Source organism: Phalaenopsis equestris, unplaced genomic scaffold (genome assembly GCF_001263595.1).
Source record: "Phalaenopsis equestris unplaced genomic scaffold, ASM126359v1 Scaffold000860, whole genome shotgun sequence".
Classification (NCBI taxonomy): domain Eukaryota; kingdom Viridiplantae; phylum Streptophyta; class Magnoliopsida; order Asparagales; family Orchidaceae; genus Phalaenopsis; species Phalaenopsis equestris.
The window spans coordinates 198,062-225,859 of NW_018165300.1; the positions used below are offsets into that span (position 1 = coordinate 198,062).

At 33.0% G+C, this 27,798-nt stretch overlaps 1 protein-coding gene across 1 annotated transcript in view; it reads right to left on the bottom strand.

Annotated features, from left to right (window-relative positions):
* LOC110031890 (glutathione gamma-glutamylcysteinyltransferase 1-like) overlaps window positions 1-27,197 on the bottom strand; it is a 70,060-nt gene extending 42,863 nt beyond the window's left edge. Inside the window, 3 exon segments of the mRNA XM_020735314.1 lie at window positions 3,437-3,675; window positions 9,715-9,858; window positions 27,062-27,197. Of these exon segments, the coding sequence (XP_020590973.1) occupies window positions 3,437-3,675; window positions 9,715-9,858; window positions 27,062-27,170 (492 nt within the window). The 5' untranslated portion in view covers window positions 27,171-27,197.
* Window positions 27,198-27,798: the final 601 nt, after the last annotated feature.

A 27,798-nucleotide genomic window follows, 5' to 3' on the forward strand; every position in this document is an offset into this window, starting at 1 on the left:
CTTAATTTATTAGTTTCAATCCTAATATCACATATAATTAAGCTTAAACTTTAATTTTTTTTGAAAAGGAAAAATTCAATGATAAAAAGAGAGGATACAAAAGTTTTAATGAGTGAGTACAAAGAACTCAACTCACAAAGATTAGAAACGTATTCCTAAAAAATAAACAAAAAGAAACAACTTCTTATCATTGTTGGTTTAGTTGGCAGATATATCGCTTCCCCTTCCCCTGGATCTAGGGAGAGAGTCCAACAACATACTGAGATGTGGTTTCGACACAATGATACAGTCATCCTGAGATTTGCTGAGATCTGACAATCCTTTCTTCTTCTTCCGAGATTTGTAAACCTGGCAATCATCTACCAGAGATAGTCCCGTGTGAACAATAGGTGGATCTTCGATGGAGGTAAACTGTTGATCTGGCTCAGCCTGCAGCACACCTTGATCATGACACTCCATAACTTGAGTACCCTCTTCTCTCGCAATAGGTGCTTCGAAGACACTAGGATTTGATATATATATATATATATATATGCAAAAATATAATTAAATAACATAATAACTTGTAAAACTAACCTAATTCAGCTTAATCGGCCTGCCCTACTCACGCAAGCCCAGCAACAACACAGGTAGCCTTCTCTTCTTCTCCCTCATGTGGTTCGAAAGCCCTAATTGCATGCACGGGGTCGCTCCTCCCTTGGCTTCTTCTTCCTCTTTGACTTCTTCCACCGCACGCCAGCACAGTGTTGCTCCTCCTCTTCTTCGGCCCCTTCTCAGCCTAATAGAGCGTGCGAGCTTCGATTCCATTCTCCATGTCTCGTCTTGACCCGACGTGCTTGCCTTTACTTCTATGCAAAGCCGCAGGTCACCTCTCCTCCTTCGCTCAGTTCGACGCAGACAACCCCCACTTACGCAAAGGTCGCCAACTCCTTCCTCTACACACAAGCACAACATCGATGCCTTCTTTGGCTAAGGCTTAGGGTCGAAATAGGTAAGAGAAATACGACTCTCTTATTCTTCTTCTCCTTTCACTGTCATTGCTTCCTTTTCTTGTGGCTTCGATTCCTCTTACTTACTCAGCTAGGGCATGGCCTCTTCTTTGACTTCCTTTTCTAGCTCTATTTCTTGCTCGCTCATTTGTTTTGAATGAAGGGGATCGTAGAGTGTGCATTAAAACTGTTATAAGGGGTGCAAATCCTCTAATCGTCGTCGCCTTTTTTTTTGTTATATATTATTATTATTATTATTATTATTATTATTATCCCTTTTATTAAAATTTTAGTTATTATATGATTAGAGTTTAAGGTCGGAGGGGTGAGAGGTTGTGTAGGGATTATGTAGGGTGGGAAATAATTTTTGGGTGGTGGCTTAATATGATTAGAGTTTAAGGTCGGAGGGGTGAGAGGTCCTTGAAAAAATCAGTAAAGAGAAAGGGTGCGGGGTGGAGATTGGATTGGGTGTTGAGTGGATGTTAGAAACTCTGTGATAAGGCCAGACTTATGCCAACTCTGATACCAAATAACACCGAAGTTACAACTTTATTATTGAAATCAAATAGAAGTAACGATAGGAAATAACAAAAAACACAAAACACAAATGTCAAACAAGGGCTTTGGTCGAGAGTGGTGGGAAGCCTGCGGTAGGATTGTTGCTCTTGGAAAAATAGAGGGTTGGAATGTGGATGTGGCAGCAAAGAAGGTGAGGTGTCTGGGAACTGGGTTGTAGTAAGGAAGGGGAAGGCTGGTGACAGGGTAACTCCAGGAAGGAGGAGATGGCTGGAGAAAAGGGAGCAACATAAAAGAGAGGTTGGCTGGCGGCAAGGATCATAAAAGGGGTGTCACAGAACAAACAGTGGCTGGAAGGGTTGGCAGCAAGCAGAAGTTGTGGTTCGATTGTAAGCTGGTACAGGAAACTACAAGGGAGGAAAGGGGTAGGGGAGGTTGCAGTGGTTGTAGGAGCAGCAAAGGTGCTGTCCTTGGGATGGCAGCAACATTTATGGTGGTGGCGGAGGTGGAAGGAAGGTTGCGAAGGATGGAAAGTTGAAGATAAATACCCCCTCGATATTAAGGTACAACTGGAGCACCACTAGAACTTTTGGAGCGAATCACCTCCTCGAAATGAAATACAACGGAGCACCATGTACCCTTATATACAAACCTAGAAAAGAAAACAGGGGACGCCAATGAGCGTCCTAAAAAAGAACACGATAAAAACTAACCCTAAACTCTAAGAAAACACCATATACAATACTAGGTAATAAAAGGGAGCCTCGCTCCTCTTGGGCGGTAGCCCTAAACCTCCCGAAGGATTGGTCAGCCCCTCCTTTCGCCCAGCTGAACCTGTTCAAGATCCACCGGTCCAGGAAGCCCTATTCCATCGCGTCCCACGTCTAGCATATCTTATGGAGACGCTCAGCGTCATTCATGAAAGTGATGTAAAATTAATAAGCATATCTTAAGAAATTGGTATCTATGCAAATTTTAGCTGAAACATAGTTCGGATGACAAAATTCTCCAATTTTCAAAGAATGTGGAATCATAAAGATGTTATCGACGACAAGAATTATGGATTGAGAAAATGAATGAGTTAGAAAACATAAAAGACTACATCTACCCCATTTATGGCAATGTTTTTCACTTTGACTTTAGCCAATTTCCCTTTTTAAAATATAATGCAACGTCAAAAAAGTTCCAGTCATACCATAAAGAGTTAAAAGAAAAATTCCTGATACTTTTAAATAAATGGCGGAGGAAGATAGATATAAAAATTTGCTGAATTTTGAAGTTAACGGCACAATCGTTGTAGCAGTTCAAACTGGAGAAATAGCTCGTATGGATATTTGAAAGTAACACATAAAAATGTCAGCATATATTGACTAACTTAAAAATGCTAACACAATTCTTAGCTGACATTTTTACAATAGTTCTATAAGTTGGTCACACAATATTTGTTTCTACACACCCATCCCAATGTTTTTTTTTTTTTTTGGAAATTTACATACCAAACAATTTTTATGTATTTACATATCTAACACCTAAACTTTTATAGTTACATTCATAACACTTTGGTGTCATAAACCTATGCATAAAAAGTTGTATTTCACATTCAAAAAGTAGAAGTGCTATTTTTTATTTGATATGAAAATTTGATTGCTATGCATGTAAATGTGAAAGCTTTAAGTGTTAGATATGTAAATACATAAGAATTGTGTGGTAAGCACGTAAATGCCCCATTTGCTTTTCATATCATCTGTTATTTATTGTTCTGGAGTTTAGCCCTTCTCTTGCAGAATGATTGATACTAATAAAAAAAAATAGTCACCTAAATCAAAGGTATCTCATACCAGATGCACCATGTTTACACTTTTGCTAACTTCAAGAAAGTTCAATAAATTACGCTAAGAAATTTTAAATTATTGAAAGAATATAGTAGAAACCTGCTTAAACGGTTTCCTATGGTACGAAGTGATCAAATGACAATCCTCTGAAGAAGTGGATCTAATAATATGATCACGAAAAACTTCCAGAGAAGTTTGTTTTGTGTTATAAGACTTAACTTCAGCTCCAGAACAGTGAGCCAAGCATGCAAGTTTTCCAAATGTGATCCCTTCAGTTTTCACTTTCTCCAAAGGTTCACAGCAATCTAGCATGGACTCATCAAACCACCTCCATGGACCTGGATAAGAGATAATGAGGATAGCCGTTAGCCAAATGAGAAAGTTGATTAAACGGAGAAATTAAGAGAAAAAAGAAATTTTCTTTTATATAGAGCAATGGGCAAAAGGAGAATGGGACAAATTTATTTTAGGGGCATTTACATACATACCACACAATTCTTATGTATTTACATATCTAACAACTAATCATTCGTATTTACATGTATATCATGCAAATCTTTAACATAACATCAAAAATACTACCATCACTATCATTGTAAAATTGAATAACACCTTTTCATGCATAGATTTATGATATAAAGATGTCATAAGCATAAATATCAAATTTGGGTGTTAGATATTCATTGTAGAGGCTTGTGAGAAATGAATAGAGGAAACGAGAATCCCATTTTTTTTTTTCAAATTTCATTGAGTAATGGATTCAATTTAGTGATGGCACTCGAGAGCTATAATGATTTACTACTAAACTATTGAAACTTACATATTTGTCATTGAATTTTGAGCAGAATTAGAGTGCATATAATCGAATTCATACAAGAAGAAGAAATCATTTGAATGCCTTAAAGATGGACTCATTGGCTAATATTACGCACAATAGGAGACTAAAGAATTTAAATTTGCAGAAAAAAAAAATTAAAGGAGAACGAAGATCCCATATTTTTTAATACATTGCATCAAATGATGAATAATTTGTGGTGACAGTAACGAAGCAATACAATCCGCTTTATTAAAAGAAAGATCTCAACATTGAATTTCTTTTATGGGGATAAAGAAGGTATCCCTAAGATTTTAAGTAATTGAAGTTCTAAAGATAAAAGCAATTTGTTATACCGATATTTTAAATATAGAGTAATTGAAGTTCTAAAGATAAAAACTTCTAAATTGTAAAACTATAATGTTGATAACTTGTTATATTTTTGTTGAAGTAGAAGACAATGAGTGGGAGAAAGCGAGACTTACTTTGAACTTATTTTGATTTTAATTTTTTCATGTTCTAGTATTATACTTTGAAATCATAGTTTATGTTGATGATTTGAAGTTTGTATGACCCTTCTTAATTCCTGATTTGATGTCAGCATATTAACATATTTCTTCTTGGCATAATTTGGTTCCTTCTTACTTTGTTAGCATGATGACACGTAGTTTTTAATGTGTTAATATCTAAAATGTTAATATTACTTCTTAGTTTATACTTTGAAGTTTGTATAATGCTTCTTCCTTCATTAAATTGTTTGAATTGGAGGTTAACGCCATGACTTGTTTCCTGTCTCACAACAAAAAACACTCAATACCCAATAACATAATTTTAATGCTTAAAAATCACGAAAGTTCACAAAATTAAAGTGCGTTTATGGCATCATTTGGCTGTTTATTGGCCCCAAAAAGCCTAACAGTGTGTTTAGGAGGAAGCAATATTACGTCCGGATTTCGTTTATATGGAGAGCAGCTCCGATGAACCCAAATCTCTCTATATAAATGTCTTCCGAACATTATATTTTTCGTTTAGGAGAGCACTTCCTGGGTGTTTTTCTATGAAGTCTCGTTTCAATTAACTGGGGAAGAGGAAATGAGGAAATCGAAGTAGAGAAAGTGAGTTGGGAAGTCAATGGAGGGAGAGAAATCGAATAGTGGGGAAAATGTAGAGGGGGAGGAGAAGCAAGAGAGTCTAGAAGCCAAGTGGATAATTTCATGTATAAATTGTCGCGTAGGAGGAGCGGCAAAGGCTAGAAACAACTCATCTAAGAGTCGAACAGCAGTTGCACTACTAGGTTGAGTCGCGACTTCAACCGAAGCTCTCGTGCGTGTGGTATGAGAGTAGAGGAGTCGAGTGCGGATGCTCAAACCTGAGCAATCAAGCCGAAAGAGAAAAGCTTCATACGGAGACAGAAGGAAATCCCATGTGACCTAGCTGGCCATCAAAGAAGAGGAAAGGAGGAAACATAGCACATAGGAGGAAGAGGTGATGCGTTGAGTTTGGACTTGAAGCCAGCTTTCGTGCGAACCAGATCTCGCTAAGGGAAGAAGAAGTCTCTCTCTTGGATTAAGGTCTCTACCGAGGAACGTAAGCCTTAAATGTTTATTAAATTGATTTAATAATAGAACTTAATAATATAAATTGAATAGATTACTAAACGGGATTACACAAAGTAAATTTAATATGTAAATAATAAAAGCTAATAGTTTATTAAAATAATAAATAAATTAAATTTTATACAATGTTTATTTTAGACTTTCAATTTTTAGAATAGTTGACATCAAGCCAAATTAAATAACAATTTAATCTACATCAAGACGAGTACTAATACTTTTAATCTATGATAATATTTTGATTCTTCTCCACATAATGATATTTTGTACAAGTTTTACTTTGATTTATATATTTTTTCCTTTATTAGTCACATTGTTATAAACGTATGTAGCTACTTCCTATAATGCATTGATGTATGCCATATATAACATACTGAAATAAATGTGATAAGCATATAAATGATATATTTATATTGACTGTTTGTATGTGCATGACTAATTATGATGGACTTACTTCTTTATGGTATTAATGGGGAATGTAAAGGTACATGTGCACGTAAATTAAAAAAAAATATTGATATTGAAGTAACTTGAGTGATATAATTTTTATACGGTGCTTCGATGTTGGTCGAACAGATATAGAATAATAAAGATATGTTATTGATATAGTAAGATTCATTAAAAAATATCAAATATTTAGATTGATTTATTAAAAACTTAACTGACATGCATATTATTTTCTCCTTGTATTACTGTGGTTTAGGATGATAAATATTTACTAGTTTTATTTAAGCTTAATGTTATTTTAAATTAATATTTCAGTTTTAATTAAGTGATTAAAAGATGAGTAGTATAATGAAAAATATTTATAAAAGACGCGGACAACCAGTAGTAAGGTAAATTTAATTATATTATTTTAATTTAATTTGATTAGTAACTCTTTCATTTATTAAAAATTTGCTATAGAAAATAAATAAAGAAAATTTAATTCCCACCATATAACTGTCTATAACCGCCTTGGTTAATTCCAAACCTCGGGCTGAGTCGTGACATTTTTGGCGATGAGCAACTGTTGAACGACAAAAGCCAAAAATGGGGAGGCTGCCTTCCACAATTTTAGCATCATTTTGGGTGCAAAATGACATCATTACCCCTCAATATTTCCACAAATCACTTGCTTTGTCCCCACAAATACCCATCAACATCTTCCCCCTCCATTCTCTCTCGATGTGGCTTTAGAGCAGAATCTCAGTTCTTCTTCTCCCTTTCGTCCGTTCTCGGTATCGTCGCCTCTCGCTGCCTCTCGCTATATGTATCTCTCTTCTTTTGTTCTCTATAGGGGCGGCTGGATGGTTTGCATTTTACATTCTTCTTTTGTGCTTCTCAGTTCACCTGTTGTTGGTTGATTGTTTGTGTTTTACCTCTCTCTATATGGTATGATGTTTTCTTGAGAAATTGCCTGGAGCCGATATAAATATTAAATTTTAGATTTTACATAAATTATTTCATTTAACTTTCTTCTTCTTCAATCAGAAAAAACAATTAATGGATAGAAAAATGAGCACTGTTGGTTCATTCGAAAAAATATACCTGAAAAATTGCTTTGAATTGATGTTAAATATCAAAGTTTAGATGTTAGATAAGTAATTGCATTTTATTTTTCTCCTTTAATCTGGAAAACTATTTTATGGAAAGAAAACAAGCACTATTGGTTATTTTGAATTATACCCATGAAAAATTATTTCGAACTGAAACAAGTAATTATATTTCACTTCCTCAGTTTCAATATGAAAAAGCATTTTATGGAGAGAATATGAGCCCTGTTGATTATTTTGAAAAGGTTCACCTGAGAAATTAATTTGAGCCAATGTAAACATCAAAGTTTAAATGGTACATAAGTTATTTCATTTCATTTTCCTCTTCCTCAATCAAGAACAACATTTAATTGATAGAAATATGAGCACAATTGGTTCTTTCAAAAAAAAAATATCTAAAAAATTACTTTGAGTTTATCTAAATATTAAAGTTTAGATGTTAGATAAATAATTTCATTTTACTTTGCTCTCCTTAATCTGAAAAAATATTTTAAGAGAATTATGAGACCTAAATATCAAAGGTCATACTTTCTCTTGCTGTGAATTTAGATTGACCACTATTCCAACAGAGTGTCAAAAATGCTTTTCTAAATAGGAATCCCACAAAGGAGGTGTTCATGTGCCTCCCTCCAGGTTTTGACCCTGCAGTCTCTCGGGAACAGGTGTGTTGACTGCAGAAGTCTCTCTACAGACCGAAGTAATCCCTAAGGGTCTGGTTCAACAAGTTCACAAAAGTGGCAATGGGTCATGGTTTTTCTCAAGCTCACATAGACCATACTCGCTTCTTTAGACACTCCTCCAGTGGTAAAATTGCAATACTTATCATCTATGTCGACAGTATTGTTCTCATGGGTGATGATTTACAAATTCTTCCTCTATTTACATTGTCTTTGAGCCCATATTATTTTTGCAACAATCTCATTATATTAATTTTACGTTTATTATATGTTTTTTTTTCTACTTTCTCATTTTAACATTATGTATCTTTGTACTGCAACTGTGGTATTCAATATTGTGTATACACATCTCGACGAGAAGCTAGCTATGAGAGAAGGTTTTATAAGTATCTCAGAAATAGAACTTTTGATGATTGTGACTTTTTAGATGGACTAAGAAGTGTGAGGACTCCACTTAAGAAAACAACAATGTGTAAATAGTAACTTTAGAAAGAAAATTCTACAAGAGACTTGATCGTTTGGACATGAATACTAGTATTATAATAATATTATTTGTTCTTAGTTTAATTATAATTTTTTTGTTCTTTATCAATGCTAGGGAATGTATAACTTTTTAATGTAATATTTTCGACTTCTGACTTTTTGTAATATTTTGAAATTTAATTCTGATGTTTTGTTTGAATTATTTATGAAACTGTGCACTTATTACTACAATCTGCAATGGTATTATAGTCTTTCTTTAAGAAACAGCTACAGCACAACAGTTTTATAGCTGAACAATCCAAACAGACTGCAACAGGTTTTCCTGACAATATCTTTACAATAACAGCTGTCCCAAAAAGACCCTAAACAACCAAACAAGGACCAAGAGTTAGATGTAGTGTAAAGCAAAAAAAGCGAATTCAAGGCATCTAAAAGCATTACAGAAAGAGAGCCTAGGGGGCAATGCCAGTAATAAGAATTAACAAAAAGCGTATAAGAAAACTAATGTACAAAAAAGCATGATGAGAAAAAACCATGGGCAATATAAAACTTTATACTACCATAATTAATGAAGATGTATTTAAACCTACTATTTTCTCCATAGGTTTTTACAGATTTTCCGTAGTTTCCTATTTTAGATCTTTTGAAGTTTGAAAATATGACCCACGGGGCAATATAAAATTCACTGGACATTTAGTACTAACATAAATTTTTAGTTTTTTCTTTTTTTCACGTGTTCTTGTTAAGTGTTGCACATGTGCGGACAGCTACTTCCAGAGGGAGACTCCTTGTACCAAAGTGAGGACTAATTTTTCCTTTTAGTGTGATTTTTATCCTTATTCTAATTTTTTAATTATTTAGCTGCTAGTTTTGCATAGTAACTTTTGTCAGAAAAGATACATGTTGGGCTTTCTTTTGAAACGTCAACTTTATTAATTGTTCAATTTTATCATTCGTCATGACCTTATGAAATTTCAAATTTTGGGCAATTGTTACATAAACTCGTGGTGAATAAAGCATGATTATTATGCATGCTACAAAAGCAATAAGCTTTTGTTAAAATTATGAATTAATAACATGTGAATTATGATTCTATTTTATTTTCAACTATCATATCATCCTAAATTGTATTATAAACCCTAACACCCTACCCATTCTATAAAAACTGTTGAACAAATAAACATTATAAGGATCAAAAAATAAATTTAAAACTGAACAAAACAAATTTAAAATTTAATGCATAGATAAAAATCACCTTTCCACTTTCGTCCTGGATCAATTGAGAGAGCATTCAGAACCATAGACAGGCTTGCTAAACCACAGTAGGAAGGCTCAGACTGTGTTTGGAAATAGGAAATCAGCTTAAAAAATCCTTCCATGGTTCCACTTTGAAGAGCTTCTGAGAACAGTTGCTGGTCATTTCAGAGCAGTTGGAAAAGGTAAGCAATCAACATAACAAACCAGAAAGGATTTGCTAAATTCCAAGGCAATGTAAAAGGAAATTTCACGAAATAATTAAATTCAACAGGACCTCCCTCACTTTTAGTTGAGGTCTAGTTTTTCCTCTTTGGTAGCCTAGGGTCTAGCCATAGGACTTTGTTGTTGTTGTTGTTGTTGTATAGAGAATAGAGCATATCTGAAATGTCCTTTGCAAAAGAGGGTGGGAATTTTGTTGGGAAAAAAGATGATCTGATACTTTAATTTCAATCATCATCTAAAAATTCAATAAATGCAGTCATACAAAAGCAAATAATGTTGCACAGAACATTTTCTAATATTACGTCAATAAAATTTTTTGTTTATCAAAACAGTTTCAACCCAGGTTGTAGGAGATTAGAGAGTTCACTGAGAATTTTTCCTTCAACACGAAAGTGCAAGTTGAAGGTGATTCACGAGAAAAAACTTACCTCACAGTCCACCACTGACAACACCCACTAATCAGTTTTTGAATGTTCTTAAGCAGTTTGGTGAGACTTAAGATCAATAATAAGTACAGAAATAGACTTCTAACTGAAATCAATTTCATAAAAGGCTATCTTTAAACGGATTACAGCAAACTTTCTTATCAACAATCCTACCGTGAGTGGTTTTACTATGCAATTGCTAAAATGCACCCCCATTTTGACTCTTATGAGGAACTACATAGGACCCTTATTTGGGCTGCATTTCGTTGACTTTGTTTATATTTTTTTAACCAATTCAATTTATACTCTGTTGGAAGTAATCTACCTATATACTCTATTAAGACGTATTTTATTTCCGTCACACAGAATATATTTTAATATTTGTTTGTTTCCTTCATTAAATATTTCCCATTTTTCTGATTTTCTATTTCTGTAGGATTCCTAATTTAAAGGAATTCCAGTTTCCTAATTTGCGGACTGGTATAACGGCCACTCTATTACTTAATATAAATCTTTCTCAGAATTTTCATATGGTATTAGGGACTTGAGAAGCCTCTTTCATTTGCGTTCGTGATCGCAGCCCTATTCCTCAACAGCTACTTCATTTCTACCATCCTTTGAAATCTTTGAGATCAAAGGATGCCAAGGTGTTCACTGCGTCTCTAAAGACAGATCCATCCAGCGAAGCTCCAAACCAAGCTTCCTCGTCACCGTCGACGATGATGAATCCAAAAGACTCTCCAACATTATCTTTGAAGCCAACCATAACCTCCGTCTCCAACTCTTGTATGCACAAGTCACAAACCTCGCTCATCCCCTCCGTTTGAACAGGTTGTAGAACTGCTCAAACACTCCGTTCGAACAGATCATAGAACAGTTCTGAGGCCGATTCAACTCTTGTCAATGATTTCTGCAGATTGTTAGAATGCTCAAATCGATTTTCGCAGATCGTTTCTTTTACAAATTGTTTCTCGTCGGTTTGCTAAAACAACGAATGATTCGGTCCGTAAGATCGATTCGACTTGCCCTAGCCGCCTTCTCATGAGTTGTCGAATTACAAATCCTCTTGCCTAGTGAAGAACTCTTGGAAACCGAGAGAAGCACACCTCCCTCTAGTTCTTGTTCGCTAGTCCAGCCGAGAAAGTGGATAAAGGACCATCCTCTCGCTTTTGTTCGAAAAACAAGTCTTCTCAATTCGGTCTTCATAATCTTATCATGGCCAAATACAACATAGCATCACAATCTTTTACCTCAAAAGTCACCTCTAGATCTGAGCTTGCATCTTCAGTTCCTATCGTACTTAATAACTTATCTCACGTAATCACTAATCATAAATTGCACAACCAAAATTTTTTTCAATGGTCACAATTCGTTTTCATGTACGTTTGTGGTAGAGAGAGAGAAAGACATGTCACAAGCGAAATTTCAACACTATAAATGACATTCAATACCAGTGCTGAAAAACTAGCAACCACTTGATTATGTCATGGTTAATAAATTCCACGATCACAGAGATTGAAGAAATTTCCTGCTCTATAGAACAACCAAGGAAATATGGGAGGATGCACATGAAACCTACTCTAGCACTGAAAGCTCCTCAGAGTTATTTGAGATTGTGCAACTGGACATGTACAAGATTTATTCTTAGAAATGCTTTGATGACTTTGCCTTGTATAGAAAAATTATTGAACAAAAGTGGACCGTCAAATTTTACCTTGGCCTTAATAAAGACCTAGATGAAATCATCAGGGCACAATCATGGGAATTAAGCCCCATTCAATCATCTGAGAATCATTTGTAGAAGTTAGAAGGGTAGAAAGCAGAAAAAAATTAACGATGACAGACAATCACCCCACACTATTTATTGAAGGATCCGCCTTGCAAACTCACAACTCCTCTCTGAATAATAGGCAGGGAAAAGGACGACTGTGGTGCTACCATTGTAAGAAACTCGGTCAAGTAAAGGAAACATGTTAGAAATTAAACAAAATGCCTACATATTGGAAGACATCCAATGAAAGACATGATAGAGAGAACCGTGGAAATATTCTTATCACAACCAACAATAATGCAAAACTTAATTCATTCAGCATGAAGCAAATTGAGGCAATGTAGAAAGTGGTGGGTCATAATTACAATTTTGGACAAGTACCACAATCCTCTACCGAGCAACCTACCAGTCTGTTAGCACATCATCGTTAGATAAGTCATCTATCAGGTTGTATTTCTAAGTCTAAATCAATTTTTTTCAATCTAGTTTCCAATTCTAAGTCCTGTTTAGTTAAAAATCAAGTGAGGTTAAGGTATTGTTGAATTGGTCATTCAAATTATACTACTATTAAAAAAATATTTTCAAGCCCTTTTATAAATAGAAAGTGTAATTTATGTCAATATGAAATGTGACAACTTACAAAACATACTAGACATGTCTACTCTAAATTACAATACAAGCCCTCATATCTTTTTCTTGTACTTTACAGTGATAACTGAAAAACACCCCAAGTAAAAATTCATAGATGATCATGCTAGGACTAATTGGACATTCCTTGTAAAATAAAATTCTGAAACTGACATTATATTTCAATCATTTCAAACCATGATCCTTACTCAATTCCAAAGCAAAATTTAACTTCTTAAAAATTGATGGTAATAAGAAATATTTTAATTTCATTCTTGATCCTTATATTTCAAAGCATTGTATTATCCATATAAATAGGATCGATGAGAGGAAGAATAGACATTTATTTGAAAGGATCGATGAGAGTAAAAATAGACATTTATTTGAAATGACCCGTGTCATTATGATATGTAATCATCTGCCTAAACACTTTTGGGAGGAAATTATATTCACCGACGCATCTTTTAAATAGAATGTCAAGTTGATTCTTAAAACTTCAAATTCCTCAAAATGTTCTCATGGAATCCTATCCACATATCTGCCCATTTTCTTCTGACTTACCATTCAAAGTCTATGGTTGCTTCACCTTTGTTCACATCCTCCAACAACATTGTAGCAAATTTAATCTCAAATCTCTTAGATGCATCTTTATTGGTTACTCCTACAACCAAAAATGATATAAACGTTACTCTCCAATCACTATAAAAATATATAACTCTGGATGTCACATTTACTGAGAATCAATCTTACTTTCCCAAATTTGAAATTTAGGAGAACTCGAGAGAGTGTCAAATTTGGGACCTTCTCCAAGACACTCAAATTAAATCAAATCTTGTCACTCAAACAATTGAACCAAATCCAACCACTCAACCAATTCCACTTGAAGAACCAAATTATGTGATTGAAACTATCTCAATTTTCTCTACTCCACCTTCACTTAGTGATCAAGAACTTCATGCGAAACTATCTCAATTTTCTCTACTCCACCTTCACTTGATATTAGTGATCAAGAACTTCATGTATATACGAGAAGAAAAAAACCACTGAGCATATACAGGGCACCATGCAGATCAGGAACTGACAAAAACTAGAATCAAGTCCTCATGCATCTAATAATCATAATGGTGTAGATTCCTTATCTCATATCTGAAGGTGCACTGATCATCCAATCTAAACATAAGTAGCTTATGGAAAAATTGTTACAACCTTATAGGGCTTTTGTGATAAATCTCAATAGTTTGCAAGTTCCCAACTCTATTAAAAATGCTATAAAAGTTCCAGCATGGAAACAAGCAGTTGAGGAAAAACTCGAGTTCTATTAAATAATAACATATGGCACTTACAGGATTACCTCATAAGAAAATCACGAAGGTTGAAAATGAATATTCACTGTTAAATACAAAGGAGATGCAAGTGTAGAAAGACTCAAAGCCATACTGGTAAGATTGAGTACCAAAAAACCTTTGCATCTTTTTCCAAGCTCAATATTGTTCGGTTCTAATCTCACTTGCAATAAATCAAGATTGGCCTTTTTACCAACAGGATGAAAAAAAGCCTTTTTAAATGAGAACATTGATGAAAAAGTCTACATGAGTATACCTCCCAACTTAGAAATAGGTCAAACAACAACAGTTTGCAATTTGAAAAAGTCCTTATATTGTTTGAAGCAATCTCATTGTACATGATTTGACAGGTTTACTAAAACTGTGATTAAAAACAGATATCATCAGTGTCAAACTGATCATATACTATTTGTTAAGTCCAACCCCAGAGTCAAAAGTTCTGCAAATCGTGATATTGAGATATACACAGATGCTAGTTGGGCATAGGAGATAACTGATAGAACATTAACCACTGGGTACTGTCATAAATTTGGGGCAATCGTCAATTGGAGAACCAAGAGAACAAGTTTTTGTCTATCGAAGTAGTGAAGAATCTGAATTTCGTACCCTTGCAGTAGAAAAATGTGAAGGAATGTGGCTTCCAATACTATTAAGAAAACTTAAAATTGTGATGTACAGTGATAGTCGAGCAATTATTAGTATAGTCAAAAATCACGCGCACCATGATAGAACAAAACACGTCAACATTGACCAACACTTCATCTCAAAAAAGGTTAACAACGAAATTGTTCAGTTAAGTTATTCCAACAAGACTTTAGATTGTTGATATTCTCATCATTGCACTACTGAGGGTCAACCAAGATTTGGATTCCAAGTTTGATTTGTATAATATATACAACGAAGTTTGATCGGGGGTGTTGGAAGTAACTAACCTATACACTCTATTAGGAAAAATTTTATTTCCTTCAGTCAAAATATCTTTTAACACTTTTTTATTTATTTTATTAAATATTTCCTAACTTAGTGGGATTCCTAATTAAAGGAATTCAGGTTTTCTATTTTGGGGACTAGTATGTCGGCCACTCCATTATTTATAGCAGGATGTAATTAGTTATTTAGTGCGAAATATAAATCTTTCTCAGAATTTTCACATACTTTGTGGGTTATTTGGTAAACTATTACAAGTGAATGATATTATGGCTTTTCTCTTTAGGTTGTCTATTGTTAACAAAGTTCTAGTTCAATTGGATAATACTATTCTACTATAAAAGATATGGATTGGTTGTGTATCTTGTATAAATTGGCAAGAAGTAAAATTTGAGGGCCTCCCCTCTTTCTCATGCAAAATCTTTGGAGACATATTCTCCAAATGTTCTCAAGACCCAACCAAAACAAATCGTGTATCTTGTATAAATTGGCAAGAAGTAAAATTTGAGGGCCTCCCCTCCACTTTCTCATGCAAAATCTTAGGACATTTTCTCCAAATGTTTCATGACCCAACCGAAACAAAAAAAAAAATTAAGCATTCAGAAATAAAGAAAGCATGCAAATGTTTAGATATTACTTTCTGCATCATCATATTGATAATGCTCCACCTTTAATAGGTTAAGTCGAAAATTAGAATATGAACTAAATTTTAAACTTTCAATTAAAATTAGAGCCTATTTTACCAGCCTTTGATAGCCCCACAAATATGGTCACTACATCATCAATAAGTATGAATATTGATATTGCTTCTCCTACTCTTGCAGCAATTCATCTCCCACAAATTAATAAGCATGCCAATGATTAGGATTCACAGTAACCTTCTGATTCAGATGAAGAACTCAGATAGTCGATATTTTGATGGATAAAAAACTTCAAATCATATTTTTCAGAAGTAGGATTAAGGAAAAAAAATCATTGTCATTGCCAAGTTCCAAGCCCTGTAGGAGAAAAGTGGAGGGTTGTGTTAGGTAGTCGACAACCAATGTAAAATTTTTTGTCGAAAAATCATGATATGAATCCTTTAAATAATTGTATAAATGCTAGGGTGTCCCCTGGAATGGACGCGTTGAATGACCTAAATACAGTGAAAAGTTTGCAAAGGCTACTACACCGATGCCTGAGTGTAATGTCAAATAACCAAGAATTATTACATTATGGACGGATGTAGGCAAAAAAGTTGTTTCATGAAACTAATATTAGGATAAATCTTAAAATATATGTACTGTCACAGAAAAATTAATTCAATTATTAGATATTATGGTTCATAAAAAGATACATATCTTATGCATTTAAGAAACTAAATGGATTGGAGAAAATGCTAAGGATATTGATAGCTTAAGTTTTAAGCTTCGTTTGAAGTAGCATCACTGTTCAGTAAATTTCTTTTAAAAGTCGTGTTCATCTAATCGGAGGTCAACACTGATTTGAAACAGTGAAAACCTATCATTCTTGCGAAATCGTCTCTATTGCTTCACCAAACAAATTTTTTTGCAAATGTCGACGTTCACTCCATCCGAAATCACTTCACAACCTTCTCAAACGAAGTCTTAAACTTTGGTATTCAGGTAGGAGCTGCACTAAAAATGGTGTTGATGTAATTATAGATAAGAGTTTAAAACATAATTTTGTAAAATTAATAGAATTTGAGATGGAATTATATTTATTGATACTGAGATTTTTAATGTTATAAGTGTTTATGCTCCTCAAATAGGTTTAAAAATAAGTTCAAAAGAAAATTTTTTAAATGATCTAGAAGAATTAATACAAAAGATACATTTTGAAGGGAAATTTTTTATTGAAGGATATTTAAAGGTACATGTGGCAGAATAGTAAATTTCAGAAATAGCCATGGTAGCTACGATTTTGGGGTGATTAATGAAAAAGGTAGAAACATATTAGATTTTTTTATTACTAATAGTTTATTTAAAAAAAGAGATAAATAAATTATTACTTATAAGAAATGACCTAATAAAACACAAATCCATTATTTTCTTTTGAGAAAAAGATATCGTCAAGAATATAAAGATTGTAAAGTCATTCCAGGTGAAAATTTAAATATTCAACATTAACTACTTATTTTGGATTTTAGGATGAGAAGTTGAAAGATAAAAAATAAAATGAAACATTGTCATAGGATTAGATAGGGGCATCTAAAATACATTATTTTTTAGTAAACTTTTAGATTTCAGCATTTGAGATATTTATGAAGAAACTAATTATATGTGGGATACAATAACAAATACTATTAAAAGAGTGACAAAAGATGCACTTGGAAAATTCAAACGTAAAACTTATTTAAATAAAAATAGTTACCGGTGGAATGATAATGTGCAAGAAAAAAGAAAATATATAAAACTTTGTTATAAAAATTAATTTAAATATAAAAGCATAAATAACTGGAAAAAATATAAGGTGATCCATGGGGAATTTAAGAGAACAATTGTAATGCTAAGAATTCTATTTTTAGTGATTTTCATAATAGATTAGATACTAAAGAGAATAAAAAATAAAGGTATAAACCAGTCAAACAAAGAGAAAAGAAAAGTAAAGATTTAATATAAGTAAAATAAACATCAAAAAGTGTTTTTCTTAGAGAATGATATTCAACATAGGCGGATGAGATATTTTAATAAACTTTTCAATGAAGTTTTTTGAAAATACAATCGATCTTAGTGATTTTAATATCATTAATAATAATAAAGTTTTTTTTATTTTTATCGTCACATTAGTAAAAAGAGTTGAGAAAACTTAAAAAAAACAAAGGAAAAAAATTAGTAGAACCTGATAATATTCTAATTGAAGTGTGGAAATATTTAGGAAATTTAAAAGCTTTCAGCTGAAAATTGCTCTTATGTGAACGATTAGTGATATTTCGGCTTATGGAATGCTATCTTATTGGAGCAGAACCAAAAAATTAACTTATTCTTGCCACATAGATATGCCGAAGGCATTCACTTTAAAATCTAGAAGAAAAAATTTCTGGTTCAATTGTCATCAAAGATTTTCAGCCCGCAATCACCAATTCAAAAAGAATAGATATGCATTTTTCAAAAATAGAGTTGAAAAATCAAATCCACTTTCAAGGATAAATAAGGTTGATTTATGACAGATGATCAGTGAAATACTAAAGATCACTAAGAGAATAGAACTAACTTCAAATCGTCTTCCTGATTTCGGTTACACATAACTGAACGAAACAGAGTATTTTCTGTAATCTTCCATACTAATGAGCTAATTTGATTAGACAACATCTATATTATGCATATTAAGAAAGTTCTTTTGATAATATCTTCAATATTATGACGAATATTAAGAGTCAAATGAAAGATAATGTCAAAGCAAGATTGGACCTGAAGGGGTATTGCAAGAGGGGATAAGAATTTTAAGAGACAAATGCAAGAAAATAATAAAACCCAGAACTACATTGTCTCATATTAGAGCAACGAATACTACTTTGATTAGACATAATCTTGATATTATGTAAATTGAAAAGAATTTTTTTGATGATATCTTCAATGTTGTGATGAATATTGAGAGTAAAATGAAAGTTAACATCAAAGTAAAATAACGCAAAATAAGAATTTTATAATATCTTCGTATACTGGAAGACTAATTTGATTAGAAATAATCTCGATATTATGCATATTGAGAAATTTTTTTTGATAATATCTTCAATACTATGATGAATATTAAAATTAAAATAAAAGGTGACATCATGTAAGATTGGACTTGAAGGGATATTGCAAAAGGGGGGTAGAAATTCAAGAGACATGCAAATAAACTAATAAAGCTCAAGGTTACATATTGTATCATATTGGATCAACGAAGAATAATATTTGAATCGATGCATTCTCTGAAATTTTCTAATGAATGTGTATCAAACTTGAGCCGTTATATTGAGTTGGTAACGGGAAAGAAATTCAACATGTAGAGTCGCACTGTCATATCTTTTTGTTGACGCGAGATCATTCTCCCCCACGACATTATCACACCCGTTAAACGAGCATAGCTTTCGAACCGGTCCAGCCTTCCCACTGAACCGAGACCGATCCATTACCTCTTAATATTTGCAATTTCGCTCTGCTTCACTTCCGCAACTTATGCCTTCTCGTGCCCTAATCTTTGGCCTCCCCATAGTTATTGCAGCACCTCTTCCTCCAAGTCATTGTTGCCCCCTTCATTTCTCAAATGTTACCATTGCTAGCTACAAGTTTTCTCTCTATTCTTAAGTGTTTTTGCTTAAGCCCTAATGAGTGATTTTGGTTTTTCGATTTCAAGCTTTGCTCCTGGTGTTTTTCTCATTCAAGGATTGTATCCTTCGGCGGCGTGGTGCTAAGGCTGTATCCCGCCAAGATAGTGTGTTTCTCCACTCCATTTTCTCCTCCCGGTGTACTCCACCCTCCCCTACAGTGCCTCTGTTGCTCTTCCAGGTGTTACCTGTCGTTTTCAGGTTGCCATAGCACCTCCAGGTTCCATTTAGCCACCTCTAGTCGCAGCCCTCCTACCTACGCCCCCTCCAGCAAGCCGCAAATCCCTCGGGTCCCCTTCCAGCCCGCTTTGCAGCCACTTCCAAGTGTTTACTATCAATTTCATTCAATGCTATATCAAAACTGGTACTTGATCCGTTGATTGAAATCAGTGCAATCTTCAAGGATTATGCGCAGGGACTCTGAATGTTGATTCTTTGAGAAATGTTGATGTGAATATTCATTTATTATTATGTAAGCTCGAGCATATATTTCCTCTTGATTTCTTTGACTACATGGAGCATCTGCCCATACTTCTATGTTATGAAGCTAAACGGGGGGTCCAGTGCAATATAGATGAATTTATCACTTTGAGACGTATATCTTCTCGATGTGTGCAGTCACGTCTTGTATTTTATTTTAAACTAATATACTACCATATTTATTCAAAAATGTCTTCATCTTAGAGATTTTCAAATAAAATAAAATAAAAATTAAGCATGTCTGGATAGATCAATATGTGGGACATAGTTGCTGCAAGAGAAATTACTTTTTGTTCCTACTATTTTGAGCAAGGGCTGCAAATACATTAAACTATTTGTGACATACATTCACAATCTAAATTATCTATATTTAAGAGATCAAATAACCACAGAGAGACATAATATAGGCTACCTCAACGATAAAGTACGTCGAGCAGCTACATTATATGTTCTATTAACCTATTGATTAAGTGTAGCCATTTATAAAATAAGATTTCTAGTAATTATAACTTTTCACAGTTATTATTTAGAATGTTATACTAATTTATTTCAACATACAAATAACAATAAGATGAGCAGGTTATTTACCAATAGTTTGAACGTAAGATATAACTCTCTAATTAGCAAGAAGTTTGAAGAATTTCGACATAGTTCAAAATATATGTACATTGAACTCTTCAATTCACTGGTATGTCATATAATTTTCACTTTCAAAGTAAAACTAATTGTACTTTGATATGTCTTATAGGTTCATAATACAAGCAATGAAATTTCATATCTGGGCGAATTAGATCTTGTTTGGGGGTCTAATCGCAGCACCATGGCATGACAAAAATTTGATGTAGATGGTTATAGATTTCACACAAACTCCTGGTGTGGAGGGAAAAAAAGGTGTATAATTGTGGTGCTTGTGTTAGAAAACACGCACTCAAATAGTGAGATCAGTTATTATGACATACTTGAAAAAGTAGTTCAGTTGCAAATTTCGAGTTTTTCGAGTTATGTTACGCGCAATGTTGCAAATTTCGAGTTATGTTACGCGCAATATATATATATATGTTCAACTGTTAGTAATTTGATCATATTTCTATTCGACAAACACAAAAATTAAGCTCCTATGATATTATCGAAGTCAAAATGAATAGAAGATGTGTGAACTTTAATCAATTTATTCTAGCATATCAAGCTAGTCAGGTTTACTACCTTTGATACCCTCATAGAGTAAGGATAAACTTGATTTGGTCATCGTTATGAAGAATAAACTAAGAAAAATAATTGAGATGCAAGTTATTAATAAGTACATTCATCAAGAGCAATATATGTCAGATTTTCGTATTTAGCTTGATTCAACCGAAGAAATGTTTACCCTAGAGAATACCACAGAGATTTATAAAAAAATTCCTCAAAATAGGGATGACAATGATGATGACATTAAATAAGAAATTTTAAGTTCATCGTCTAATGAAATAGACTAAAAATGGTATGTATGTTTAAATGATTAGTTTCTTTTGTTGTTTTTATTTTTACTATTTTTAGATGTAATTACAATATGTTTTCTGTTTTGATTCTGCACCTTCCAGTTTTTACTTCTGTTGTTTATATTATACTTCTCTTGCTTACTTTTGTTATTTTTACACGTAGTTACAACATGTTTCCTATTTTGATTCTTCACTTTCCTACTTTTACTTGTGTTGCTCAAATTATACTGCTCCTGCTTATGTTTATTGTTAGTACTAATTTCATTAATATATTCTTTCTTGTTACAGCTGACACGAGGTGGCGTTGGTGGCTAGTCACCTAAGTGACCCCCTCCTCATGGCACTTTAGAGAGTATGTATAAGAGGATGAAGAAGCTCGTGTCTTGATCTAACAGGCACAACAATAGTTCAGTATTAGTTAGCACCACCACCGCCATTACAACCACTCTTATACATTCTGTCACCGATCCGATCAGTCCTGCTACTCCATTCTGACTGTCAGGTCCTCCTGCTGCAGACCATCCCGCACTAGCTCTTACTCAGGCATCAACTCCCCCATCATCAACAGCTCCCACTCAGCCATCAACTCCTTCCAATGAGTCGGGCCCCTCGACTCAAGCCCCTCAACTCCAACCACACCGAGGGGGGCAACTCTGGCCAGGTATATATTATGTCCGTGAGAGTCACGTAGGTTATCTTTAACATTAAAATAAGATCAATGTTCATCTTGATATTTAATACAACTAATATTTCTTTTTCATGTTCATTCATCCAGGCCGCCCATGTCGCATGACAAAGATTATCGAAAATACATACAATAATGCATATCTCTACTGAAAATAGATCCCGATTACGACTCGAGACATGTGCTTCCGAAAATTTGAGGTAGGATAATTTAATATGAATCACATAATACTTATTAATATTACACAATTTTTATTAATATTTTTAAGATTTGTGGCAGGCATATGTTGGGTGACATGTTCATCACAGCCCACAAGGAGAAGCGGCCTGTCTGGGTGGGAGAACAGGTCTGGCTCAGTTGACCAGAGCTTGGGCCTCTCTTGATAAACAAAGAAATAGACAAACGAACCAGCAGAACAGGAGAACCGGGTGGGTCAGGGGTGTTGTATTTTATATTGGAGATTCGGTCTCCCACACGGAGCACTACTGGAAACCGGTAAGATTCTCTAAATATTCAAAAATTCAATGGTTGATGTAATTATGTGGTATTTACCATTTTCTCAGCAATACATGCTCAGAAGCTTGATCGGCCACCCACCACTGCAGTTGCATGTCCGGACACATTGATGTTGTAAACGCAACAGAGGTCTCTGACCTCTCTCGAGGGGTCAATGTAAATAAGAAAATTGATTATATATATATTTTTACTATTAATGTTAAAAATGATAATTAATCCTTGATTTTAATTATACAGTGGGAGTACGAGCAGCTCTGAGAGAAGCAGGAGTTGGAGAGTCGGGCCTCAACAACCAACAGCAGTACTGGGAGCCAGTTTACCACTACGCAGTCTGATTTTGAGTTATGAAGGTGGCACGGAGGACGTAGCATTTTAGGCCGAGCACTCTTATGCTCCTATGGGTGACTCTAGCTATATACTGTTGGAGCATGGAACTTTGTCAAGCGGGTCACTGCAATGAATGAAAAGATCCATCACATGTGTGATAAGATGTGTGAAGGCCATCAGAGAGTTGAGGAGACTTTAACATACCTGACGGAGAATATTGCAGATTGTCAAAGTAAGCGGCCTATGAGTTCAGTGGATGAGGAGGGAGAGAAGAATGATTGTGACTTTGATGATGTTCCCCGCCATAGGGGTTTATGTATTTTCTACCTTTTTGATAATGTGAACATTTATTCTGTGTAAATATAAACTTTCATGTATATAGATTCATATTTGTTAAATTATGTTTGTTAGCATTTTAATTACTTGTTAGTGATATAGCTTCTAAGTTGTGATAGTAGTTGTTTGTGGTAAAGATTCGTTTTGAGCAGGTTGAGAAAATGTGATAGTTTTGTTTATATATTTTTTAAATTTATTGCAGGTTTGAAACGGATTTGTGTCGGCAATTCCGAAGCTATTTTTCGATGTTATTTGATACATTCTGATGCTAATATAACATCTCCAGCTATAGAATATCTTCGACAAACTAAGTCAACACAAATAAGCACGCTAATTTGCATTACTACAATTCAACACAAATGTTGGCATTAGATGTTGCGTCGGAGTGAACTGCATTCAATTTCATTAACATCAACAGGAACAAACACTACGGACCTCACTAAGGACCTGTTGGGATTATTTTTTGTTTTCTATTTTTTATTTTTAAAAACAAAAATAGAGAACAAATTGAAAAATATTGTTTGTTTGTCCGTTATTTCACCTGTCTTTTAAATTTATTTTTAAACACAAATCCATTATTTTCAGAACTAGTAAACATTTGAAACGTGTTTTCTGTGTTTTCAAAAAAGCCAAAGCATGCTAAGCCTTAATAATTATAAACTTAGTAATTATTCAATTTTAATTTAATTTAATTAATTAACTTAAGAATTAGAAAATTTAATTAACTAAATAAATTAAATTTTTAAATTTTAATAAATTACCTTAAAAATTATATATTTTAATTAATTTGCTTAATAATTATATAATTAAATTTAATTAATTATTTTGATTAATTAATGTAATTAAATTAATAATTATAAACTTATTAATTATTTAATTACAATTAATAATTATAAATTAAATTAATTAAATTTAATTAATTAATTAATAATTTTTAATCAATTAAACCCATAATAATTCAAATAAAATATTAATCATTTAATTAATTAATTTAATAATTATAATTTAATTAATTAACTTAAAAATAATATACTTATTAACTATTTAATTTTTAATTAGTAGTTATGAAATTTAATTAATTAACTTAATAATTATAAAATTTAATTAATTATCTTAATAATATCAAATTTAATTAATTAATAATTTAATTAATTAATTTAATTAACTTTTTAAATTATTTAATTTCAATTAATAATTATAAAATTAAATTTATTAACTTAAAATTATAAAATTTAATCAATTAATAATTTAATTAATAAACTTATTAATAATTTAATATCAATTAATGATTTAATTAATTAACTTCATAATTATAAAATTTTAATAATAAATCTATTTAATTTTTTAAAAAGTCTATTTTTTTCTTTAAAAACAATAGAAAATACTCAATAAACATGTTTTATATTTTTTATTTTTAAAAGCATATAAATCAAAATAGCACCAAACTTATTTTCTAAAAATAGAAAATAGAAAACAAAACAAAATAAATAGAATGAAAACAAAAATAAAAACAAAAAACAAAAAGTAATCCCAAACAAGGCCTAAGCGATGCAAGTTGTTTGTATCGAACATTTTTAAAGGTAATTGCATTACTGACCCTAATTTTTGCGTAAACCTCTAAACAATGCAAATCCGACGTAAATCATATTTAGCGGTGGAATCTCCTCATATTAGCATCCGATTTGTCCAACAGTATTTTGCCTAAATTCTGTAGCGTGAATACATAGATTGTAATTTTAGTAATAGTAAATCTAGTGACAAAGTTGTAACTATGGGGGATCAAATCATTAAAATGTGAGATCATTTTAGATATCTCGGGTCTATTGTTCAAAGTGATGTTGATATGGATGGAAATGTTATTGGTAAAATTCAAGTTGGTTGGTTGAAGTAGAGGAATGCATCGGACCTATTATGTGATAGAAAAGTACCGCTTAGACTTAAAGGAAAATTTTATAAGATAGTGGCGAGATTTACGATGTTTTATGTGCGAAATGTTGGCCTTTAAAAAAGAAGCATAAAACAAGAGCTGAGATGAGAATGCTTTGGTGGATGAGTGGCTTGACACTTATAGACAATGTAAAACGAATGTACCCGTGAAAGGGTTGGATTAGCTTCGGTGGCAGTCAAGATTAGAGAGAGTCGTCTTAGATTGTTTGGACACATTAAACATTGGCTATCTGTTGATCCGGTTAAGAGAATAGATGTTTAAGATTTGCTTATGTTACGAAAGACAAAGATGGATCTAAAAACACTTGGGCATATTATATAAAAATTGAACTTAATTTATTATAATTAAATGAAAATATGACACTCAATAGAACAGTTTAGGTGGATGAGTGGCTTGACACTCGACTTGAAGCTTAGCGATTAAATGTGAAACGAATGTATCTGTTAAAGGGTTGGATTAGCTTCGGTGGCAGTCAAGATTAGAGAGAATCGTCTTAAATTATTTGGCCACATTAAACATTGGCTATCTGTTGATCCGGTTAAGAGAATAGATGTTTTAGACTTGACTTATGTTAAGAAAAGCAGAGATGGATCTAACAACACTTGGGCATATTGTATAAAAATTGATCTTAATTTATTATAATTAAATGAAAATATGACACTCAATAGAACACAATGGAAAAAAGTATTCATGTAGCCGACCCCACTTAGTTGGGAAAAAGACTTGTTGTTATTGTACTCATATGTATTCACCAAGCTTCAAACTAGACATTTCAAATAATTTTCTTTTTTCATAGTATGAAGGATTCTTCATCCTTAGTCATTATGTATCTTTACTTTAGTATGCAACAAATCTAATAAGAAAAGTGAAATAATTTTCTTCCAATACAGAAATTTGAACACCCATACTTAAAGGCAGAGAATCATGATTTGTCGAAAGGCTGAATGGAATGTGTAATAGCCATAGAAATATTAACATGTCAATACCTTTATTTTTCACATATCAATACCTTTTCTTTTTCACATATCAATACCTTAAAACATAAGATATTTCACATATATTTGACTATGTTAACATTCGTGGAAACAAAAGACAATTATTCCTAGGGGTTGTTTGGCGGTGCATTTTAATTAGATTTATCATCATACTTGCTAATCCAAGTGAATGATAAAATGCAGGAGTTCCCTGAATTTATAAATATTTGAATTTAAGGTCCCAAATTTTGCTTAGATTTGGATTTACTAAATCCAGGGGTATGGTGGATTTAACAGATTTACAAATTTACTAAATCTTACTTGTGGCCAAACCCCTGGTCACAATAGAGCATAATCATAGAAGATATTATGAAATCTTTATGCACACAAGTTCATAAGCAATATTCAACATTAATCTTAAAGCTGAACCATTACAGCTGGAAAAATAAGTTAGCAGGAGCACAATGCGCTATCTGGCATCCAATTTTAGGGTTTAACCCTACATAACAGAATTTTAGAGACGTTAAATTGTACTGGTTGGATAAATCTAACCTCATCCACATTATTCATTAAATCCAAAATTCATTAAATCCTAGCATTCACAATATCTGATTGACTAAAAATTTTATCCCTCTCATAAATCTTAAATCCATAAATCAATAATTCATAGATGTTTAACAAAACTTTGCAGTTCTGACGTCAGATAGTGATCACATTTTAGTCCTCTCAAGTTGTACTACGTCTGAATTTCTGAATATTTAAGATTTACAAAATACTACTTGAGTTAAATTTTCTTTGTGGTACCATCTAATTCAAACAAAAAGAAAAACCCCCGGAAAATCTATGCGCGTTTTAAACAGGACATCATCACGCCTAAGTATCCAAACCCTAACTTCATGATTTCCTTCTATCTCGACGGATGAAGCCAAAGGAATCGGATTCTGATCAATAATAGAATTGAGAGGGTAGAAATTAACCTTCCCTTCGGCTGATGCGAACTCGATGGCGGGAGGCGACGGGAGAATCCTGCGGTAGAGACCAGCTACGGCCATTTCTCCACCTTCCTTGAATTCTTTCGCTTGGCATCCAGTACACTCCTCCCGATAGTTGAAAAGCTTCTATTTTAGCCTTTTAGCTAGAGGCCGCAATGTTAATATTTAAATTGTAATAAAATAAAATCGAAAGTGACAGTTTAAATTAATTTGAATTTCTCAAGCATTTCTATTGGGTGATTATTTTTATTTATATAATAAAGTCATGCATTAAAAGTTGTGCTTCACGTTTAGTTGTTTGGCTGGATTTATCCCCCATGAATGGAAAAATTATTCCATACGGATCGGACACCGCAAGATGCGTGCGGTATCTGATCATGACCATAAATCAGGTAATTTACGGTCATGATGTATTGTGGGTCTCACCTAAAATTTTTTTTTAAAAAAAAACCTGAAATAATCTTGGTCGTAGATCACCGTGATTTACGATCAGGATCGGAGACCGCATGCAGAGATGCATGCGGTGTTCGTATACAATCATTTCTCTCATGAATGAAAGGAAGCTAAAATTCAGATCTCAAATTTAAAATTTCATAAATTCATAAAAATTTTATTTTAATATGTTTGACTAATTTAATAAATTCGATGTGTTAATAGTGCACTACCAAACAACCCTTTAAAAAATTGAGTGAGCATTATTTTTTATGTAATGTTGAGATTTT